The sequence below is a fragment of the Anolis sagrei genome, chromosome 12 (assembly GCF_037176765.1).
Source record: "Anolis sagrei isolate rAnoSag1 chromosome 12, rAnoSag1.mat, whole genome shotgun sequence".
NCBI lineage: Eukaryota > Metazoa > Chordata > Lepidosauria > Squamata > Dactyloidae > Anolis > Anolis sagrei.
Window position 1 is genome coordinate 22,793,842 of NC_090032.1, and position 17,669 is coordinate 22,811,510.

Consider the following 17,669-nt stretch of genomic DNA (forward strand, 5'->3'; position numbering starts at 1 on the left):
TGTGCCTGGGGGCGGCCGGAAGTGGGCCAGTGCGCGGGGATGGCGGAGCTGAGGGGCGTCGCGGGGGCTGCCGGGGAGGGAGGGGCGCCGGAGGGGGCGCAGGAGGGTCGCCCCGCGCTGATCCGGGTGACGGTGAAGACCCCCAAGGACAAGGAGGAGCTCCTCGCCCCGGAGACACTCTCCGTCAGGGAGGTGAGACCGGGGGCGGGGCATCGAGCACAAGGATTTGCATTCGGGGGCGGGGCTTAGAGCCAGCCTATTACTATGCAGGGAGGAGGCGTGGCCTGGAAAGGGGCGGGGCCCGGAGAAGAATAACCCTTGAGAAGGATTTGAATTGGGGGGCGGGGTTTGAAGAGAGTGGGCGGGGCCATTTACTAGACTCAACTTATTAGCATTCAGTGAAGGGGCGGGGCCTGGAAAGGGGCGGGGCCAGGAGAAGAATAACCCTTGAGAAGGAGTTGTATTCGGGGGCGGGGCTAGGAAGAGGGGCGGGGCCATTTCCTATTACTATTAAGGGAGGAGGAGGGGCCTGTAAAGGGGCGGGGATTTGTAGAGAGGGGGCGGGGCCATTTCCTAGTATTCAGTGAAGGGGCGGGGCCAGGAGAAGGATTTGCATGCAGGGGCGGGGCTTAAGGCCACCCTATTAGTATTCAGGGGGCGGGGCCTGTAAAGGGGCGGGACAAAAAGTTTTAAAATGCCTTTCCTACTATTCAGGGGGCGGGGTTTAAAGAAAAGGGGCGGTGCCAGGAAGGGGGCGGGGCCATTCCCTAGAATCAACTTATTAGTATTCAGTGAGGGGCGGGGCCATGTCCTAGACTCAACCTATTACTTATTCAGGGAGGTGAGCAGGGGGCGGGGCGGAGCCACGAGCAGATTTGCGTTTAGGGGGCGGGGCTTAGAGCCAGCCTATTAGTATTCAGGGAGGAAGCGGGGCCTGGAAAGGGGCGGGGCCAGGAGAAGAATAAGCCTTTCCTGGAGAAGGATTTGCATTCAGAGGGCGGGGTTTGTAGAAAGGGGTGGGGCTAGCAAGTGGGCGGGGCCATTCCCTAGAATCAACCTATTATTATTCAGGGAGGGGCGGGGCCTGGAAAGGGGCGGGGCCAGGAGAAGAATAAGCCTTTCCTGGAGAAGGATTTGCATTCAGGGGGCGGGGTTTGTAGAGAGGGGCGGGGCCATTTCCAAGAGTCCACTTATTAGTATTCAGGAGGCGGGGCCTGGAGAGGGGCGTGGCTAGAAGTCTGAAAAAACCTTTCCTTGAGAAGGATTTGGATTCGGGGGGCGGGGCTTAGAGCCAACCTATTAGGGAGGGGCAGAGTCTGGAAAGGGGCGGGGCCAGGAGAAGAATAAGCCTTTCTTTGAGAGGGATTTGCTTACAGGGCGGGGTTTGAAGAGAGGGGCGGGGCCATTTCCTAGAGTCAACCTATTACAATTCAGGGAGGAGGCGGGGTCTGGAAAGGGGCGGGGCTAGAGGTTTTGAAAAACCTTTCCTGGAGAAGGATTTGTACTCAGGGGGCGGGGCTAGGAAGAGGGGCGGGGCCATTTCCTAGAGTCAGCCTATTACTATTTAGTGAGGAGGAGGAGGGGTCTGTTAAGGGGCGGGGATTTGTATACAGGGGGTGGGGTTTTAGAGAGGGGGCGGGGACATTTCCTAGTTTCTTAGTATTCACGAAGGGGGCGGGGCTGTAAGTTTTTAGAAGCCTTTCCTGGAGAAGGATTTGCATTCAGGGGGCGGGGCCAGGAAGGGGCAGGGCCATTTCATAGAGTCAACCTATTAGTATTCAGGGAGGGGGCGGGGCCTGGAAAGGGGTGGGGCCAGAAGCAGAATAAGCCTTTCCTTGAGAACTATTTGTATTCAGGAGGCGGGGTTTCTAGGGAGGGGGCGGGGCCATTTCCTAGAGTGACCTTATTAATATTCAAGTAGTGGGTGGAGCCTGTAAAGGGGTGGGGCCAGAAGTTTTAAAAAGCCTTTCCTCAAGAAGGATTTGCATCCAGGGGGCGGGGTTTGTAGAGAGGGTGGGGCCATTTCCAAGTGTCAACCTATTAGAATTCAGGGAAGGGCGGGGCCAGAGGTTTTTAAAAGCCTTTCCTTGAGAAGGATTTATATTGAGGGGATGGGGCCAAGAGGGAAGGGCGGGGCTAGGAAGAGGGGCGGGGCCAGAAGCAGAATAAGCCTCTTCTTGAGAAGGATTTGTATCCAGGGGGCGGGGTTTGTAGAGAGGGGGCGGGGCCTTTTCCTAAACTTATTAGTATTCCGGTTGGGGGAGGGGCCAGAAGGAGAATAAGCCTTTCCTTGAGAAGGATTTGTATTCATGGGCGGGGCTAGGAAGAGGGGCGGGGCTCAGAGCCAACCTATGAGTATTCAAGGGGGTGGGGCTTAGGAAGGGGCAGGGCCAGGAGTAGAAAGCTTTATTCTATTCGTCTCCAGGGGCCGGGCTTGGAGTGATCTAGAACCTCACGGCCCCAAGTTTGGGCAGAAGAAGGGGGCTTGGGTGTTCTAGAACCTCACAGTCCTACGTTTGGGCAGAAGAAGGGGGCTTGGGGTGATCTAGAACCTCACAGCCCTAAGTTTGGGCAGAAGAAGGGGGCTTGGGGTGATCTAGAACCTCACAGTCCCAAGTTTGGGCATAAGAAGGGGGCTTGGTGTGATCTAGAACCTCATGGTCCTAAGTTTGGGCGGGGGAAGGGGGTCTTGGTGTGATCTAGAACCTCATGGTCCTACGTTTGGGCAGAAGAAGGGGCTTGGGGTGATCTAGAACCTCATGGCCCCAAGTTTGGGCAGAAGAAGGGGGCTTGGGGTGATCTAGAACCTCGTGGTCGTAAGTTTGGGCAGAAGAAGGGAGCTTGGTGTGATCTAGAACCTCATGGTCCTAAGTTTGAGTGGAGGAAGGGGCTTGGGTGATCCTAAGTTTGGGTGATCCTCATGGTCCTAAGTTTGAGTGGAGGAAGGGGCTTGGGTGATCTAGAACCTCATGGCCCCAAGTTTGGGCAGAAGAAGGGGGCTTGGGGTGATCTAGAACCCCATGCCCCCAAGTTTGGGCAGAAGAAGGGGCTTTGGGGTGATCTAGAACCTCGCAGCCCTACGTTTGGGTGGAGGAAGGGGCTTTGGGGTGATCTATAACCTCGTGGGCCTACGTTTGGGCATGGGAAGGGGGGGCCTTGGGGTGATCTAGAACCTCACGGTGCTAGGGTTGGGCAGGGGGAAGGAGGCCTCTAAGCACCCACCAGCCCAGCCGCCTCCTTCCGGCCAGGCACCCCCGAAGCCCTCCTGACAGACGGCCCCCCCCCCCCCCTAACGGTATCCCCTCTTCCTTCTTTCCTTCCTTCCTTCCTCAGTTCAAGGAGGAGATCTCTGGGCGGTTCAAGGCGCGCCAGGAGCAGCTGGTGCTGATCTTTGCCGGGAAGATCCTGAAGGACGGGGACTCCCTCCAGCAGCACGGCATCAAGGACGGGCTCACCGTCCACCTCGTCATCAAGACCCCCCAAAAGTAAGGGGGCAGAATCATCACAATAATAATAATAATAGATATGGCTGCAGCATCGCCAGCACTATATAGGATAATAGAGATTCCACCTGAACATGAGGAAGAACTTCCTGACTGGGAGAGCCGTTCAACAGTGGAACTCTCTGCCTCAGAGTGTGGTGGAGGCTCCTTCTATGGAAGCTTTTAAACAGAGGCTGAATGGCCATCTGTCAGGGGTGCTTTGGATGCAATGTTCCTGCTTCTTGGCAGCACTGGATGGATTCTAGGATTCTAGGATTGTATAAAGAAGAGTATAATAAAGTAATAAAATAAAATATATTGTATATACAGATAATATTTATAATATTATAATATTTATATTGTATAATATTTATAATATTATAATGTAATGCAATATAATACTAATAATAAGATATTATAATAATATATTTTATGTTACATGTAATATTACTAATAATAATACAATATAATGGTATTGTACAATATCTAAATCTATAATACTGATATTGTGCTAGGCTAATAATATAATACATTGTATATACATATATTTATAATATTATAAGGTAATGCAATACTACTAATAATATGATATTATAATTATGTATTTTATGTTACATGTAATATTACTCATAATATTACAATATAATTGTATTGCACAATATAGTAATATATAATGCTGATATTGTACTATGCTATTAATCTAATATATTGTATATAAATACAATATTTATAATACTATAATGTAATACAATATAATACTACAACTAATAATATGATGTTGTAATTATATATTTTATATTATTACAATATAAAAGTATAGTACAATATCATAATATATAATATTGTTATTATGCTATGCTATTAATATTATATATAGTATATACATATAATATTTATAATGTAATGTCATGCAATATAATACTAATAATATGATATTTTATATTACATGTAATATTACTAATAATGTTACAATATAATAGTATTGTACAATATAGTAATTTATAATGCTGATATTGTACTATGCTAATAATATAATATATTGTAAATACATATAATATTTATAATACTATAACATAATACAATATAATACTACTACTAATAATAATATGATATTATAATTATCTATTTTATATTACATGTAATATTACTAATAATATTACAATATATATAATACTGATATTGTACTATGCTAATAATATATTGTATATACATATAATATTATAATGTAATGCAATATAATACTAATAATATAATTATATATTTTATATTACATGTAATATTACTAATATTACAATAAAACGGTATATTGCAATATAATAATATATAATACTGATATTGTACTATGCTATTAATATAATATATTGTAAATACATATAATATTTATAATATTATGTAATACAATATAATACTAATAATAAGATATTATAATTATATATTTTATGTTACATGTAATATTGCTAATAATAATACAATATAATGGTATTGTACACTATGGTAATATATAATACTGATATTGTACCATGCTATTAATATAATATATACAGATAATATTTATAATAATAGATATAATAATAGATATCTATAGCAGAGTGAAGCATAATTAAATATGAGATGATAATAATAATAATAATAATAATAGATACCTATCGCAGAGTAGAGTGCTGCATAACCATTGCGATAATGGTAAGTGTGATGTGCCATTGTTGACGTGTCTCAAAGCCTGCCTGCCTTTCCTCCTCCCAGGTCTCAGGACCCCGCTTTGGCCTCTGTTGGCCCCTCCCCCTCTGTGGCCCCTCCTCCCACTGCTGACTCCGCCCCCGCAGCCCCGCCTCCCGCCCACCCCTCCCCTCCCGGCCCCCAGCCCCCCCAAGAGGCCCCCGGGAGCCAAGGGAGGAGGGGCAGCGGAGGAGGAGGAGGAGGAGGAGGATCGGGCCCCGCCCCAGGAGGCCACGCCCCTGCAGAGGAAGCAGTGCCCGGAAGTTCCACCCCCTCCATTTTGGGTAAGTAAAGGGGGGGGGGAGGCCAGAGCGGTTCCAGAAGGATTCTTCTTAACACTATATGTTCTTTAGAGGCCTCTTCCAACTGTAGGATGCTATGGTTCTATTATTATTATTATTATTATTATATTATCATTATTATGATTACTATTCTTAAGAGCTGGGGTGGATGGCCTTTGGTGATCCCTTCCGGCTCTAGCATCCTATAGATCTCATTATTATTATTATTTAACTATCATTATGATTACTATTCTTTAGAGTTGGGCTGGATGGCCTTTGGTGATCCCTTCCAGCTCTAGCATTCTATGGTTCTGTTGTTGTTGTTGTTATTACTGTTTTAAAGAGTTGGACTAGATGTCCTTTCAAGGCCTCTTCCAGCTCTAGGAGCCTATGGTTCTATTATTATTATTATTATTACTATTCTTAAGAGTTGGGCTGGATGGCCTTTGGTTCTATTATTATTGTTGTTATTATTATTATTATTATTATTATTATTATTATTACTATTATTAAGAGTTGGTCTGAATGGCCTTTGGGGGTCCTTTCCAGCTCTAGCATCCTATGGTTCTATTATTATTATTATTATTATTATTATTATTATTATTATTATTGTTTTTAAAACAACAACAACAACAATAATAATAATATTTGAACTAGATGTCCTTTCAAGGCCTCTTCCAGCTCTAAGATCCTATTGTTCTCTTATAATTATAATTATATATTATTATTATTATTATTAATATTATTGCTATTCTTAAGAGTTGGGCTGGATGGCTTTTGTGGGTCCCTTCCAGCTCTAGCATCCTATGGTTCTTCTTCTTCTTCTTCTTCTTCTTCTTATTATTATTATTATTACTGTTTTAAAGAGTTGGACTGGATGACCTTTAGAGGCCTCTTCCAGCTTCAGGATCCTATGTTTTATTATTAATATTCTTAAGAGTTGGGCTGGATGGCCTTTGGGGGTCCCTTCCAGCTCTAGAATCCTATGGTTCTGTTGTTGTTCTTGTTGTTGTTGTTACTACTGTTTAAAGACTTGGACTAGATGTCCTTTCGAGGCCTCTTCCAGCTCTAGCATCCTATAATTCTATTATTATTATTATTATTATTATTATTATTATTATTATTATCATCATCATCATTATTATGATTGCTGTTCTTAAGAACTGGGCTGGATGGCTTTTGGGGGTCCCTTCCATCTCTAACATCCTATGGTTCTATTATTACTATTATTATTATTATTATTATTACTGTTTTAAAGAGTTGGACTAGATGTCCTTTCGAGGCCTCTTCCAGCTCTAGCATCCTATAATTCTATTATTATTATTATTATTATTATTATTATACATTATTATAATTATTATTATTGTTATTCTTAAGAGTTGGGCTGGATGGCCTTTGGTGATCCCTTCCAACTCTGCATCCTATGGTTCTTCTTCTTCTTCTTCCCGTTTTAAAGAATTGGATTAGATGTCCTTTCGAGGCCTCTTCCAGCTCTAGGAGCCTATGGTTCTATTATTATTATTATTATTATTACTATTATTATTATTATTATTATTATTATTGTTTTAAAGAGTTGGACTAAATGTCCTTTTGAGGCCTCTTCCAGCTCTAGGAGCCTATGGTTCTCTTATTAGTATTACTCTTGGTATTATTATGTATTATTATCATTATTATGATTACTATTTGTAAGAGTTGGGCTGGATGGCCTTTGGGGGTCCCTTCCTGCTCTAGCATCCTATAATTCTATTAATATTATTATTATTATTATATATTATTCTTATCATTATTATGATTGCTATTCTTAAGAGCTGGGCTGGGTGGCCTTTGGTGATCCCTTCCAGCTCTAGCATACTATATATAATAATAATAATAATAATATAATATATATAATATATAATATATAATAATATTATACTTATATAATAATAATAATAATAATAATAATAATAATAATAATTGGACTAGATGTCCTTTCGAGGCCTCTTCCAGCTCTAGGAGCCTATGGTTCTCTTATTAGTATTACTATTGGTAGTATTATGTATTATTATTATCATTATTATTACTGTTCTAAAGAGTTGGGCTGGATGGCCTTTGGGGGTCCCTTCTAGCTCTAGGGTCCTATGATTCTCTCATTGTTGTTGTTGTTGTTGTTAGTTCTCCCATTGTTGTTGTTGTTGTTGTGATATGTCAATGCCTCCTTTCCTTGCTTGCCAGCGGGCTTTGGGGGCCTCCCGGGTCTGGGCCGGCTGGGCCTGGGCTCGGCCAACTTCCTGGAGCTGCAGCAGACGATGCAGCGTCAGCTGATGTCGAGCCCGGAGCTGCTCTCGCAGATAGTGGAGAACCCGCTGGTGCAGAGCCTGATGGCGCAGCCCGAGGCCATGCGCACCCTCATCCTGGCCAACCCCCAGATGCAGGCCCTCATGCAGCGCAACCCCGAGATCAGCCACATGCTCAACAACCCCGAGCTCATGCGACAGGTGCGGCGGTGGCGTCGGCGGGAGTGGCCGGGAGGGGGTCGTGGGTTGGGCTGGGTGGCCTTGAGGGGCCCCTTCCCACTCTGGGATTCTATCTCTCTGCTTGTTCATTCACCCCGAAGTTCTATCTCAACTCTGAGCAATAATTCAATGCCACAACAAACGTAAACACACCCATACAGTACGCATTATGCATGAAAATCAATTAAAAATAGTAAAAACCATAACATATCAAATACAAACATGGCACAAAGACCCGAAATCATAATCCAGGAGACATTCCAGTCTTATGACCATCACTTCATCGCTGCCTCTTGGGCTGGACTGCTCTCTAAATGTTCTCCAAACACTCTCTATCTATTAATCAGATAGATTGAAAGGACACCCAGCAATAGATAGATAGAAAGATAGACAGCCTGTCTATCTATCTTTCTACCTTTCTATCCATCCATCTATCAATCCATCCATCTATCCATTTATTTATCCATCCATCCATCTACTCATCCATCCATCTATCTATTTATCCATCTATCCATCCATCCATCTATCTGTCTATCCATCCATCCATCCATCCATCTATCTGTCTGTCCGTCCGTCCATCCATCCACTTATCCATCTATCCATCTGTCTGTCTGTCCGTCTGTCTATCTATCTACCCACCCATTCATCCCTCCATCCATCTATCAATCCATGTATGTATCTATTTGTCCATCTATCCATCCATCCCTCCCTCCCTCCATCCATTTATCTATCCATCCATCCATCCATCCATCCATTTCTCCATCCATTTCTCTATCTATCTATTTATCCATCTGTCTGTCTGTCTATCTATCTATCTATCTATCTATCTATCTACCCATCCATTCATCCCTCCATCCATCTATCCATGTATGTATCTATTTGTCCATCTATCCATCCATCCCTCCCTCCCTCCCTCCATTTATCTATCCATCCATTCATCCATCCATCCATCCATCCATTTCTCTATCTATCTATCTATCTATCTATCTATCTATCTATCTATCTATCCGTTCATCTATCCATCCATCTATCCATCTATTTATCTATCTATCCATCTATCCACCGATCCATCCATTCATCTATCCATCCATTCCTCTATCTATCCATCTATCTGTCCATCTATTTATCTATCCATCCATCCATCCATCCATCCATCCATCCATGCATCTATGCATCTGTCCATCCATCCATCTGTTTGTTCATCCATCCATCCATGCATCTGTCCATTCATCCATTGATCCATCCATCTATCTATCTATCTATCTATCTATCTATCTATCTATCTATCTATCCATCTATCCATCCATCCATCCAGTGATCCATCTGTCTGTCTATCCATCCATCAATCCATCCATCGATCCATCCACCCATCCATCCATCCATCCATCCATCCATCCATCCATCCATCCATCGATCCATCCACCCATCCACCCATCCATCCATCCATCCATCCATTCCTCTATCTATCCATCTATCTGTCCATCTATTTATCTATCTATCCATCCATCTATCCACCCCCCCCACCCACCCAGTTACCCATCGTTCTATCCCTCCCTCCCTCTATCGATCCATCTCTCTGTGTCTCTCGACCTTCCAAATGCCTCCAACCCCTCAATGCAGTTCCTCCTGTGGTGCTGACCCCCAACCACAACATCATTTCCGTTGCCACTTCCATCACTCTAGTTTTGCTCCTCTTATGAATCGGAATGTAAATATCGGATGTGGAGGACGCATTTTCATTCACTGGACCACATTGGGCACAAATACACTTGGGAGTTGGAGTTGCTGGGATTTATAGTTCACCTACAATTAAGGAGCAATCTGAATCCCACCAAGGATAGAATTGGGCCAAACTCCCCACACAGAACCTCCATGACCAACAGAAAATACGGTGTTTCCTGATGGTCTTTGGTGACCCCCTCGCAACCCCCACAAGGGTCCTGACCCCCGTGTTGCACTAAATGACCCTCTTTGGGGCCCCCTTCTGACTCTATGATCTGTCTATCCCTGCCTGTGCCTTGTCTTGATGTCTGGGTGGCCATCTGTGGGGAGGGATCGGGTTGTGCTGACGCTCCCTCCCTGCCTCGCGCAGACCATGGAGCTGGCCCGGAACCCGGCCATGATGCAGGAGATGATGCGCCACCAGGACCGGGCCCTGAGCAACCTGGAGAGCGTCCCCGGCGGGTACAGCGCCCTGCGCCGCATGTACACCGACATCCAGGAGCCCCTCTTCAGCGCTGCCAGAGAACAGGTGGGCACCGCGCAAGGACACGCAACACACAACAATCGCGTGCTTGAGTATGAATAATAATAATAATAATAATAGTAGATACATAGCCACTAGCGGATGCAAAGCTGAGAAGAAATCCTTTCCTGGCCGCTTGGGATATAGAGTAGAGTAGGGGATCAAAGTGTCAAGTACAGAATCTGTAGCCAGACGAAGCAATGTTGGAATTGAGTCAAGAGAGTCGTCTCAGGTCCCTGGAAGTCTGAGTCTCCTTTGGAAGAGAGAAAGTGGAATATAAGTAAATAATAGTAATAATAATAATAATAATAATAATAGATACATAGCCACTAGCGGATTCAAGGCTGAGAAGAAATTATTTCCTGGCTGCTTGGGATATAGAGTTGACAAGGGGATCAAAGTGTCAAGTACAGAATCTGTAGCCAGACGAAGCAATGTTGGAATTGAGCCAAGACAGTCGTCTCAGGTCCCTGGAAGTCTGAGTCTCCTTTGGAAGAGAGAAAGTGGAATATAAATAAATAAAAGTAGTAGTAATAATAATAATAATAATAATAATAGAGACATAGCCACTGAGTGTCCTTTGGGAGAGAGAAAGTGGAATATAAATAAATAAAAGTAATAATAATAATAATAATAATAATAATAATAATTGATACAAGAATCTGTCCAAGCCAAGACTTCCAGGGACCTGAGACGACTGTCTTGACTCAATTCCAACATTGCTTCGTCTGGCTTCAAATTCTGTACTTGACACTTTGATCCCCTAGTCTACTCTATATCCCAAGTGGCCAGGAAAGGATTTCTTCTCAGCCTTGGATCCGCTACCAGTCTCTCCTGCAATCTGGCAGAGCACCTGAGAGCCTGGTTTGTTTTCCTTTGCTGACTGAAAGCGCTTCTGCTGTCTACTGGCTCATTAATTTCTGGAAGTCTGAGTCTCCTTTGGAAGAGAGAAAGTGGAATATAAATAAATAAAAGTAATAATAATAATAATAATAATAATAATAATAATTGATACAAGAATCTGTCCAAGCCAAGACTTCCAGGGACCTGAGACAACTATCTTGACTTAATTCCAACATTGCTTCGTCTGGCTACAGATTCTGTACTTGACACTTTTATCCCCTAGGAAAGGATTTCTTCCCAGCCTTGGATCCGCTATCAGTCTCTCCTGCAATCTGGCAGAGCGCCTGAGAGCCTGGTTTGTTTTCCTTTGCTGACTGAAAGCGCTTCTGCTATCTCTTGGCTCATTAATTTCCGCAGCTGGCCCAACAATATCTTCTTCTTTTCTTTCCCAGTTTGCGGGGACCCCTTTCCCGGGGTCGGCGGGCCCCAACACAGAGACCCCGAACGCCCAGCCGATGCAGACGGAGAACCGGGACCCGCTGCCCAACCCTTGGAGCCCCCCTTCTTCCTCTTCTACTTCCTCTTCCACTTCCTCTTCGCAGGCTCAAGGGGCCCCTCCTGGCCACGCCACGCCCACCGTCTCCAACCCCCTGGGGCTCAACACGGCCACCCTGGGGTCAGGTACGTCTCACGCAACACACCTTTCCTCAATAGCCGGGGAAAGTTGCACCTGCAGGCATCTTGCCTCCCTCCATGCTCACAGGAGAGAGAGAGAGGGCATGGAGAGACTCAACAGAGGCATTTGAATAAAAAGGGGTGTGTCCCTGGGGGGATTTGCATAAAAGGGGCGTGTGCTTTGTGTCCTCCGCAGGTGTGTTCAGCAGTGGGGAGATGCAGGGGCTGCTGGGCCAGATCTCGGGGCGCCCGCAGCTGATGCAGAGCCTGGTCTCGGCCCCCTACCTGCGCCCCATGCTGCAGGCCCTCGCCCAGGACCCACACCTGGCCGCACAGGTGAGCGGCACCTCTTCGCGGTTGTGGCGGAGGTTGTGGTTGTGGTTATTTTGGCTGTGGTTTGAGGTGCTGTGGTTGTGACTATCGTTTTGGTGGTGGTGGTAGTTGTCATTGTTATTATGGCTGTAGTTGTGTTGGTTGCGGTTGTTATTGTTATGGCTGTGATTGTGATTGTTATGGCTGTGATTGTGGCTGTTGTGGTTATAATTGCTGTGGTTGTGGCTGTGGTTGTTGTGATTGGTGTTGTGGTTGTTTACGTATTTATATTTATTTATACGTCACTTTCTCCCTTATACTCCACTTTCTCTCTCCTGAAGAAGACTCAAAGTGGCTATGCATTATTATTATTATTATTATTATTATTATTATTTATACTCCACTTTCTCTCTCCTGAAGGAGACTCAAAGTTGCTATGTATTATTATTATTATTATTATTATTATTATTACTACTATTATTTATTTATACACTTTCTCTCTCCCCAAGGAGACTCGAGCAGCTATTTATTATTACTATTACTATTATTATTATTTTATTTACAACCCACTTTCTCTCTCCCAAAGGAGAATCAAAGCAGCTATGTATCTATTATTATTATTATTATTACTATTATTATTTATTTGTACCCCACTTTCTCACTCCCAAAGGAGACTCAAAGCAGCTATGTATCTATTATTATTATTATTATTATTATTATTATTATTACTATTACTACTACATTATTCGTTATTTATACTCCATGTTCTATGCATTATGTGGCTATGCATTATTATTATTATTATTATTATTATTATTATTATTATTTATACCCCACTTTAACTCTCCCAAAGGAGACTCAAAACAGCTATGTATTATAATTACTATTATTATTATTATTATTATTATTATTATTATTTATACCCCACTTTCACTCTCCCAAAGCAGATTCAAAGCAGCTATGTATTATTATTATTACTATTACTACTACATTATTAGTTATTTATACTCCACGTTCTGTCTGCTGAAGGAGACTCAAAAGTGGCTATGTATTATTATTATTATTATTATTATTATTTATATTCCACTATCTCTCTCCTGAAGGAGACTCAAAGTAGCTATGTATTATTATTATTATTATTATTATTATTATTATTATTATTTATATTCCACTATCTCTCTCCCGAAGGAGACTCAAAGCAGCTATGTATTATTATTATTATTATTATTATTATTATTTATATTCCACTATCTCTCTCCCGAAGGAGACTCAAAGCAGCTATGTATTACTATTATTATTACTATTAGTACTACATTATTAGTTATTTATACTCCACGTTCTGTCTCCTGAAGGAGACTCACAGTAGCTATGTATTATTATTGTTGTTATTATTATTATTACTATTATTATTATTTATACTCCACTTTCTCTCTCCCGAAGGAGACTCAAAGCAGCTATGTATCTATGATGATGATGACAATAATAATAATAATAATAATAATTAGATCCAGGATCTGGATCTCTCCTTGTGCCACTCAGTTGAGAGTATCGCCTTGTTTGTTGTTGTTGTTGTTGTTGTTGTTGTGACAATGCCCTTCCTTCCCTGCGCAGATGATGGTGAATGCGCCCGTCCTCGCGGGCAACGCCTCCCTCCAGGAGCAGCTCCGCCTCCAGCTCCCGGCCTTCCTGCAGCAGGTGAGGGGGCGGGGCGAGGGGCGGGGCTTGGCACTTCCTGTCCCTGCAGGCCACGCCCCCTTGTTGACTTCCTTCCTTCCTTCCTTCCCGCAGATGCAGAACCCGGAGTCTCTCTCGGTGCTGACCAACCCGCGGGCCTTGCAGGCTTTGCTCCAGATCCAGCAAGGGATACACACCCTCCAGGCAGAGGCACCCGGGCTCGTGCCCAGGTAAGTTCAGGCAACACACACGCACACACACACACACGCCATCGTCATATGAATTAATTAATCCATATAAATAAAAAGGGCATGTCCGTTTGTGGGATTAACAGAACTCAAAAATCTTGGTAGGAATTGACACCAAATTTGGACACAAGGCCAACGAGTGACCATCACATTATTATTATTATTATTATTATTATTACAAATCCATAATAATGGTGTATTTTGATTATTATTACACATATGCAATAATACATTCATCATTATCATTATCATTATTATAAATATATATGATTATCATTGTTATATGAGAATATATTCCTTATTACAAATGTATAATCATAATATTCATTACTATTATTACAAATACATAAGAATATATTTATTGATATCATTGTTACGTGATAATATATTCCTTATTATTACAAATGTATAATAATAATATATCTTTACTATTATTACAAATATATAAGAATATATTTATTATTGTCATTATTACATGATAATATATTCCTTATTATTACAAATTTATTATTATTATTATTATTAATAATATATTTATTGTTACATGATAATAAATTATTTATTATTATTACATTATTTATTATTATTACAAATGTATGATAATAATATATTCATTACTATTATTGCAAATACATAAGAATATATTTATTGTTATCATTGTTACATGATAATATATTCCTTATTATTATTACATATGTATAATAATAATAATATATTCATTATAATAATTACAAATACATACGAATATATTTATTGTTATTGTTACATGATAATATATTCCTTATTATTATTACAAGTGTATAATAATAATATATTCATTACTATTATTACAAATATATATTTATTATTATTGCATGATAATATATTCCTTATTATTATTACAAATGATAATAATAATCATTACAATTATTATGAATACATAAAAATATATTTATTGTTCATTGTTGCATGATCATATATTTCTTATTATTACAAATGTATAATAATAATATATTCATTACTTTTATTACAAATACATAATAATATATTTATTATTATCATTGTTACATGATAATATATTCCTTATTATTATTATTACAAAAGTATAATAATATATTCATTACTATTATTGCAAATACATAATAATATATTTATTGTTATCATTGCTACATGATAATATATTCCTTATTATTACAAATGTATAATAATAATAATAATATATTCATCATCATTATTATAATAAATATTTATTATTATCATTGTTATATGATAATATATTCCTTATTATTATTACAAATGTATAATAATGATAATAATCATCATTACAATTATTACGAATACATAAAATTATTATGTAATTATTATGTAATATTATTATATAATATTATTACAATTGTATACTATATTCATTACTATTATTGCAAATATATAAGAATATATTTATTATTACCATTATTATTATTATTACCATTATTATTATTATTATAAATAGATAATAATATATTTGTAGTATTCATGACTATTATTACAAATACAAAAGAATATATTTATTATTATTATTATTATTATTATTATTATTATAAATAGGTAATAACAATATATTTGTTATTATTGTTAGTAAAAAATTATAATGATACTAATTATGTTCGTTACTGTGTCTTGCAGCCTGGGCTCGTTTGGGGCCCCGCCCCCTCCTCCCGCTTCCTCTTCCTCGGGAAGCAGCGCTGCCCCTGAAGCCCCGCCCACTCCCGCCATGGCCACGCCCACTCCGCAGCTCATGCAGCAGATGCTCCAGATGCTCTCTGGCCCCAACGCACAGGTGAGTGGACGGAGAGGAAGGCACAGTCCGATCCCTCCCGACAGAGGGCCAGCCAGCCATAAAGACAGTGGGCAGATAGAGACTTAGATATGTCATAGAGTCCGAAAGAAGGCCATCCAGTCCAACCCTCTTCTGCCATAGAGGAAGGCACAATTCGATCCGTCCCAACAGAGGGCCACCCAGCCTTGAATGCAATGGAATGACAGATATAATATATATATAGTTATATTATAGAATATAGAGCTGGAAGTTGGCCATACAGTCCAACCCTATTCTGTCATAGAGGCACAATTCGATCCCTCCCAACAGAGGGCCACCCAGCCATGAATGCAATGGAATGATAGATATAATATATATATAGGTATATTATAGAATATAGAGCTGGAAGTTGGGTCACCCAAAGAGGGCCACCCAGTCCAAACCTATTCTGCCACCCCCCCCCGGCACAATCCGATCCCTCCCGACAGAGGGCCACCCAGCCATGAATGCAATGGAATGACAGATATAATATATATATAGGTATATTATAGAATATAGAGCTGGAACTTGGGTCACCCAAAGAGGGCCACCTAGTCCAACCCTCTTCTGCCGTTCCCCGACACAATCCGATCCCTCCCGACAGAGGGCCACCCAGCCATGAATGCAATGGAATGACAGATGTAGATGTAGATTGATCATCAATTCCTAGAAGGGACCCCAAAGAGGGTCCTCCAGTCCAACCTTATTCTTTTCCTTCTCTTCCTTCCTTTCCATCCATCCTTTCTTTCTTTCTTCCTCCCTTCCCAATTTCTTCCTTCTTTCCTTCTCTCCCTCCCTCCCTTCTCTTCCTTCTTTCCTTTCCATCCATCCCTTCCTTCCTCCCTTTCCCTCTTTCTTTCCTTCTCTCTTTTCTTTCTTTTCCTGACACTTCCCTTTCCATCCTTTCTTCTTCCTTCCTTCCTCTCTCTGTCTCTCTTCTCTTTCTCATCCTTTATTGTATTCCTCCCCTTCTCTTTCTTTCTCTCCCTCTTTTTCTTTTCTTCCCTTCCTCCCCTCCTTCTGTCTTCCTTTCTCTCCTTCCCTTCCCTTCTGTCCTCTTTTCCTTCCTTCTCTCTCCCATCCATCCCTTCCTTCCTTTCCTTCTTCCTTCCTTTCCTTTTTCCCTTTCTTTCCTCAACCTCTTTCTTCCCCTTCTCTATTCCTTCCTTTTCCCTTTCCATCCTTCCTTTTCTTATTTTATCTCCTCTCCTCCCTTCTTTCTTCCTCTCTTCTCCTCCTTTCTCTCCTCCTCTTCCTCCTTGGTTTCTTGTTTCAGGCGCAGACCCCCCCATCCGCGGCCCCTTCCTCCTCTTCTCCGTCTCCTTCGTCTTCTCCTCCTTCGGGGGAGTCCTCCTCCCGCCTGGTGGTGCAGTTGGAGCAGCTGAGGGGCATGGGCTTCATTGACGGGGAGGCCAACCTTCAGGCCCTGCTGGCCGCCGGCGGGGACCTCAACGCCGCCATCGAGGCCCTCCTCCTCCTCCCCACGCGCACCTCCGCATGACACCCCCCCACCCCCAACACCCCCCCTCCCCCCCCCAGGAAATAAAAGGCGTGCAATGCTCACTCTCGGCCTCCCCGCCTTATTTATTTGTTTACTGCATTTGTATGTTTACAGTTGGCAGCGATTCGATGCCATAAGAAATATCAAAATACACTTAAAGCATTTCTCAAAACCATTCAATATTTAAGTCGTAACATAAAAAAGCAGATATATCTGTCGAAACAAGATCCTCAACATCTCATTACTAAACTCATTGTCCAGTTGCATCGTCCGTCATTTCAGACATTCCTTTCCATTTGAGGATGATGGGATATGCAGTTGGCGCTCTCCCAAAAGAGGAACGGAACATGATTTCATTCCAACAGAAATGAGAGGAAGAGC

At 41.7% G+C, this 17,669-nt stretch overlaps 1 protein-coding gene across 1 annotated transcript; it reads left to right on the forward strand.

Annotated features, from left to right (window-relative positions):
• UBQLN4 (ubiquilin 4) lies at window positions 1-17,350 on the forward strand. The gene is made up of 11 exons (XM_067472603.1): window positions 1-192; window positions 3,334-3,485; window positions 5,226-5,482; window positions 7,694-7,956; window positions 10,067-10,225; window positions 11,515-11,743; window positions 11,934-12,073; window positions 13,661-13,744; window positions 13,838-13,953; window positions 15,616-15,769; window positions 17,064-17,350. The coding sequence occupies exons 1-11, from the start codon at window positions 40-42 to the stop codon at window positions 17,286-17,288; spliced, it is 1,932 nt and encodes a 643-aa protein (XP_067328704.1). The 5' UTR covers window positions 1-39; the 3' UTR covers window positions 17,289-17,350.
• Window positions 17,351-17,669: the final 319 nt, after the last annotated feature.

Bases quoted from the DNA above. Each gene is read 5' to 3' on its own strand.
- UBQLN4 (XM_067472603.1), top strand. From the start codon at position 40: ATGGCGGAGCTGAGGGGCGTCGCGGGGGCTGCCGGGGAGGGAGGGGCG. The intron at 3,486-5,225 runs GTAAGGGGGCAG...TCCTCCTCCCAG, and splicing joins GTCATCAAGACCCCCCAAAA to GTCTCAGGACCCCGCTTTGG. The intron at 15,770-17,063 runs GTGAGTGGACGG...TTCTTGTTTCAG, and splicing joins TCTCTGGCCCCAACGCACAG to GCGCAGACCCCCCCATCCGC.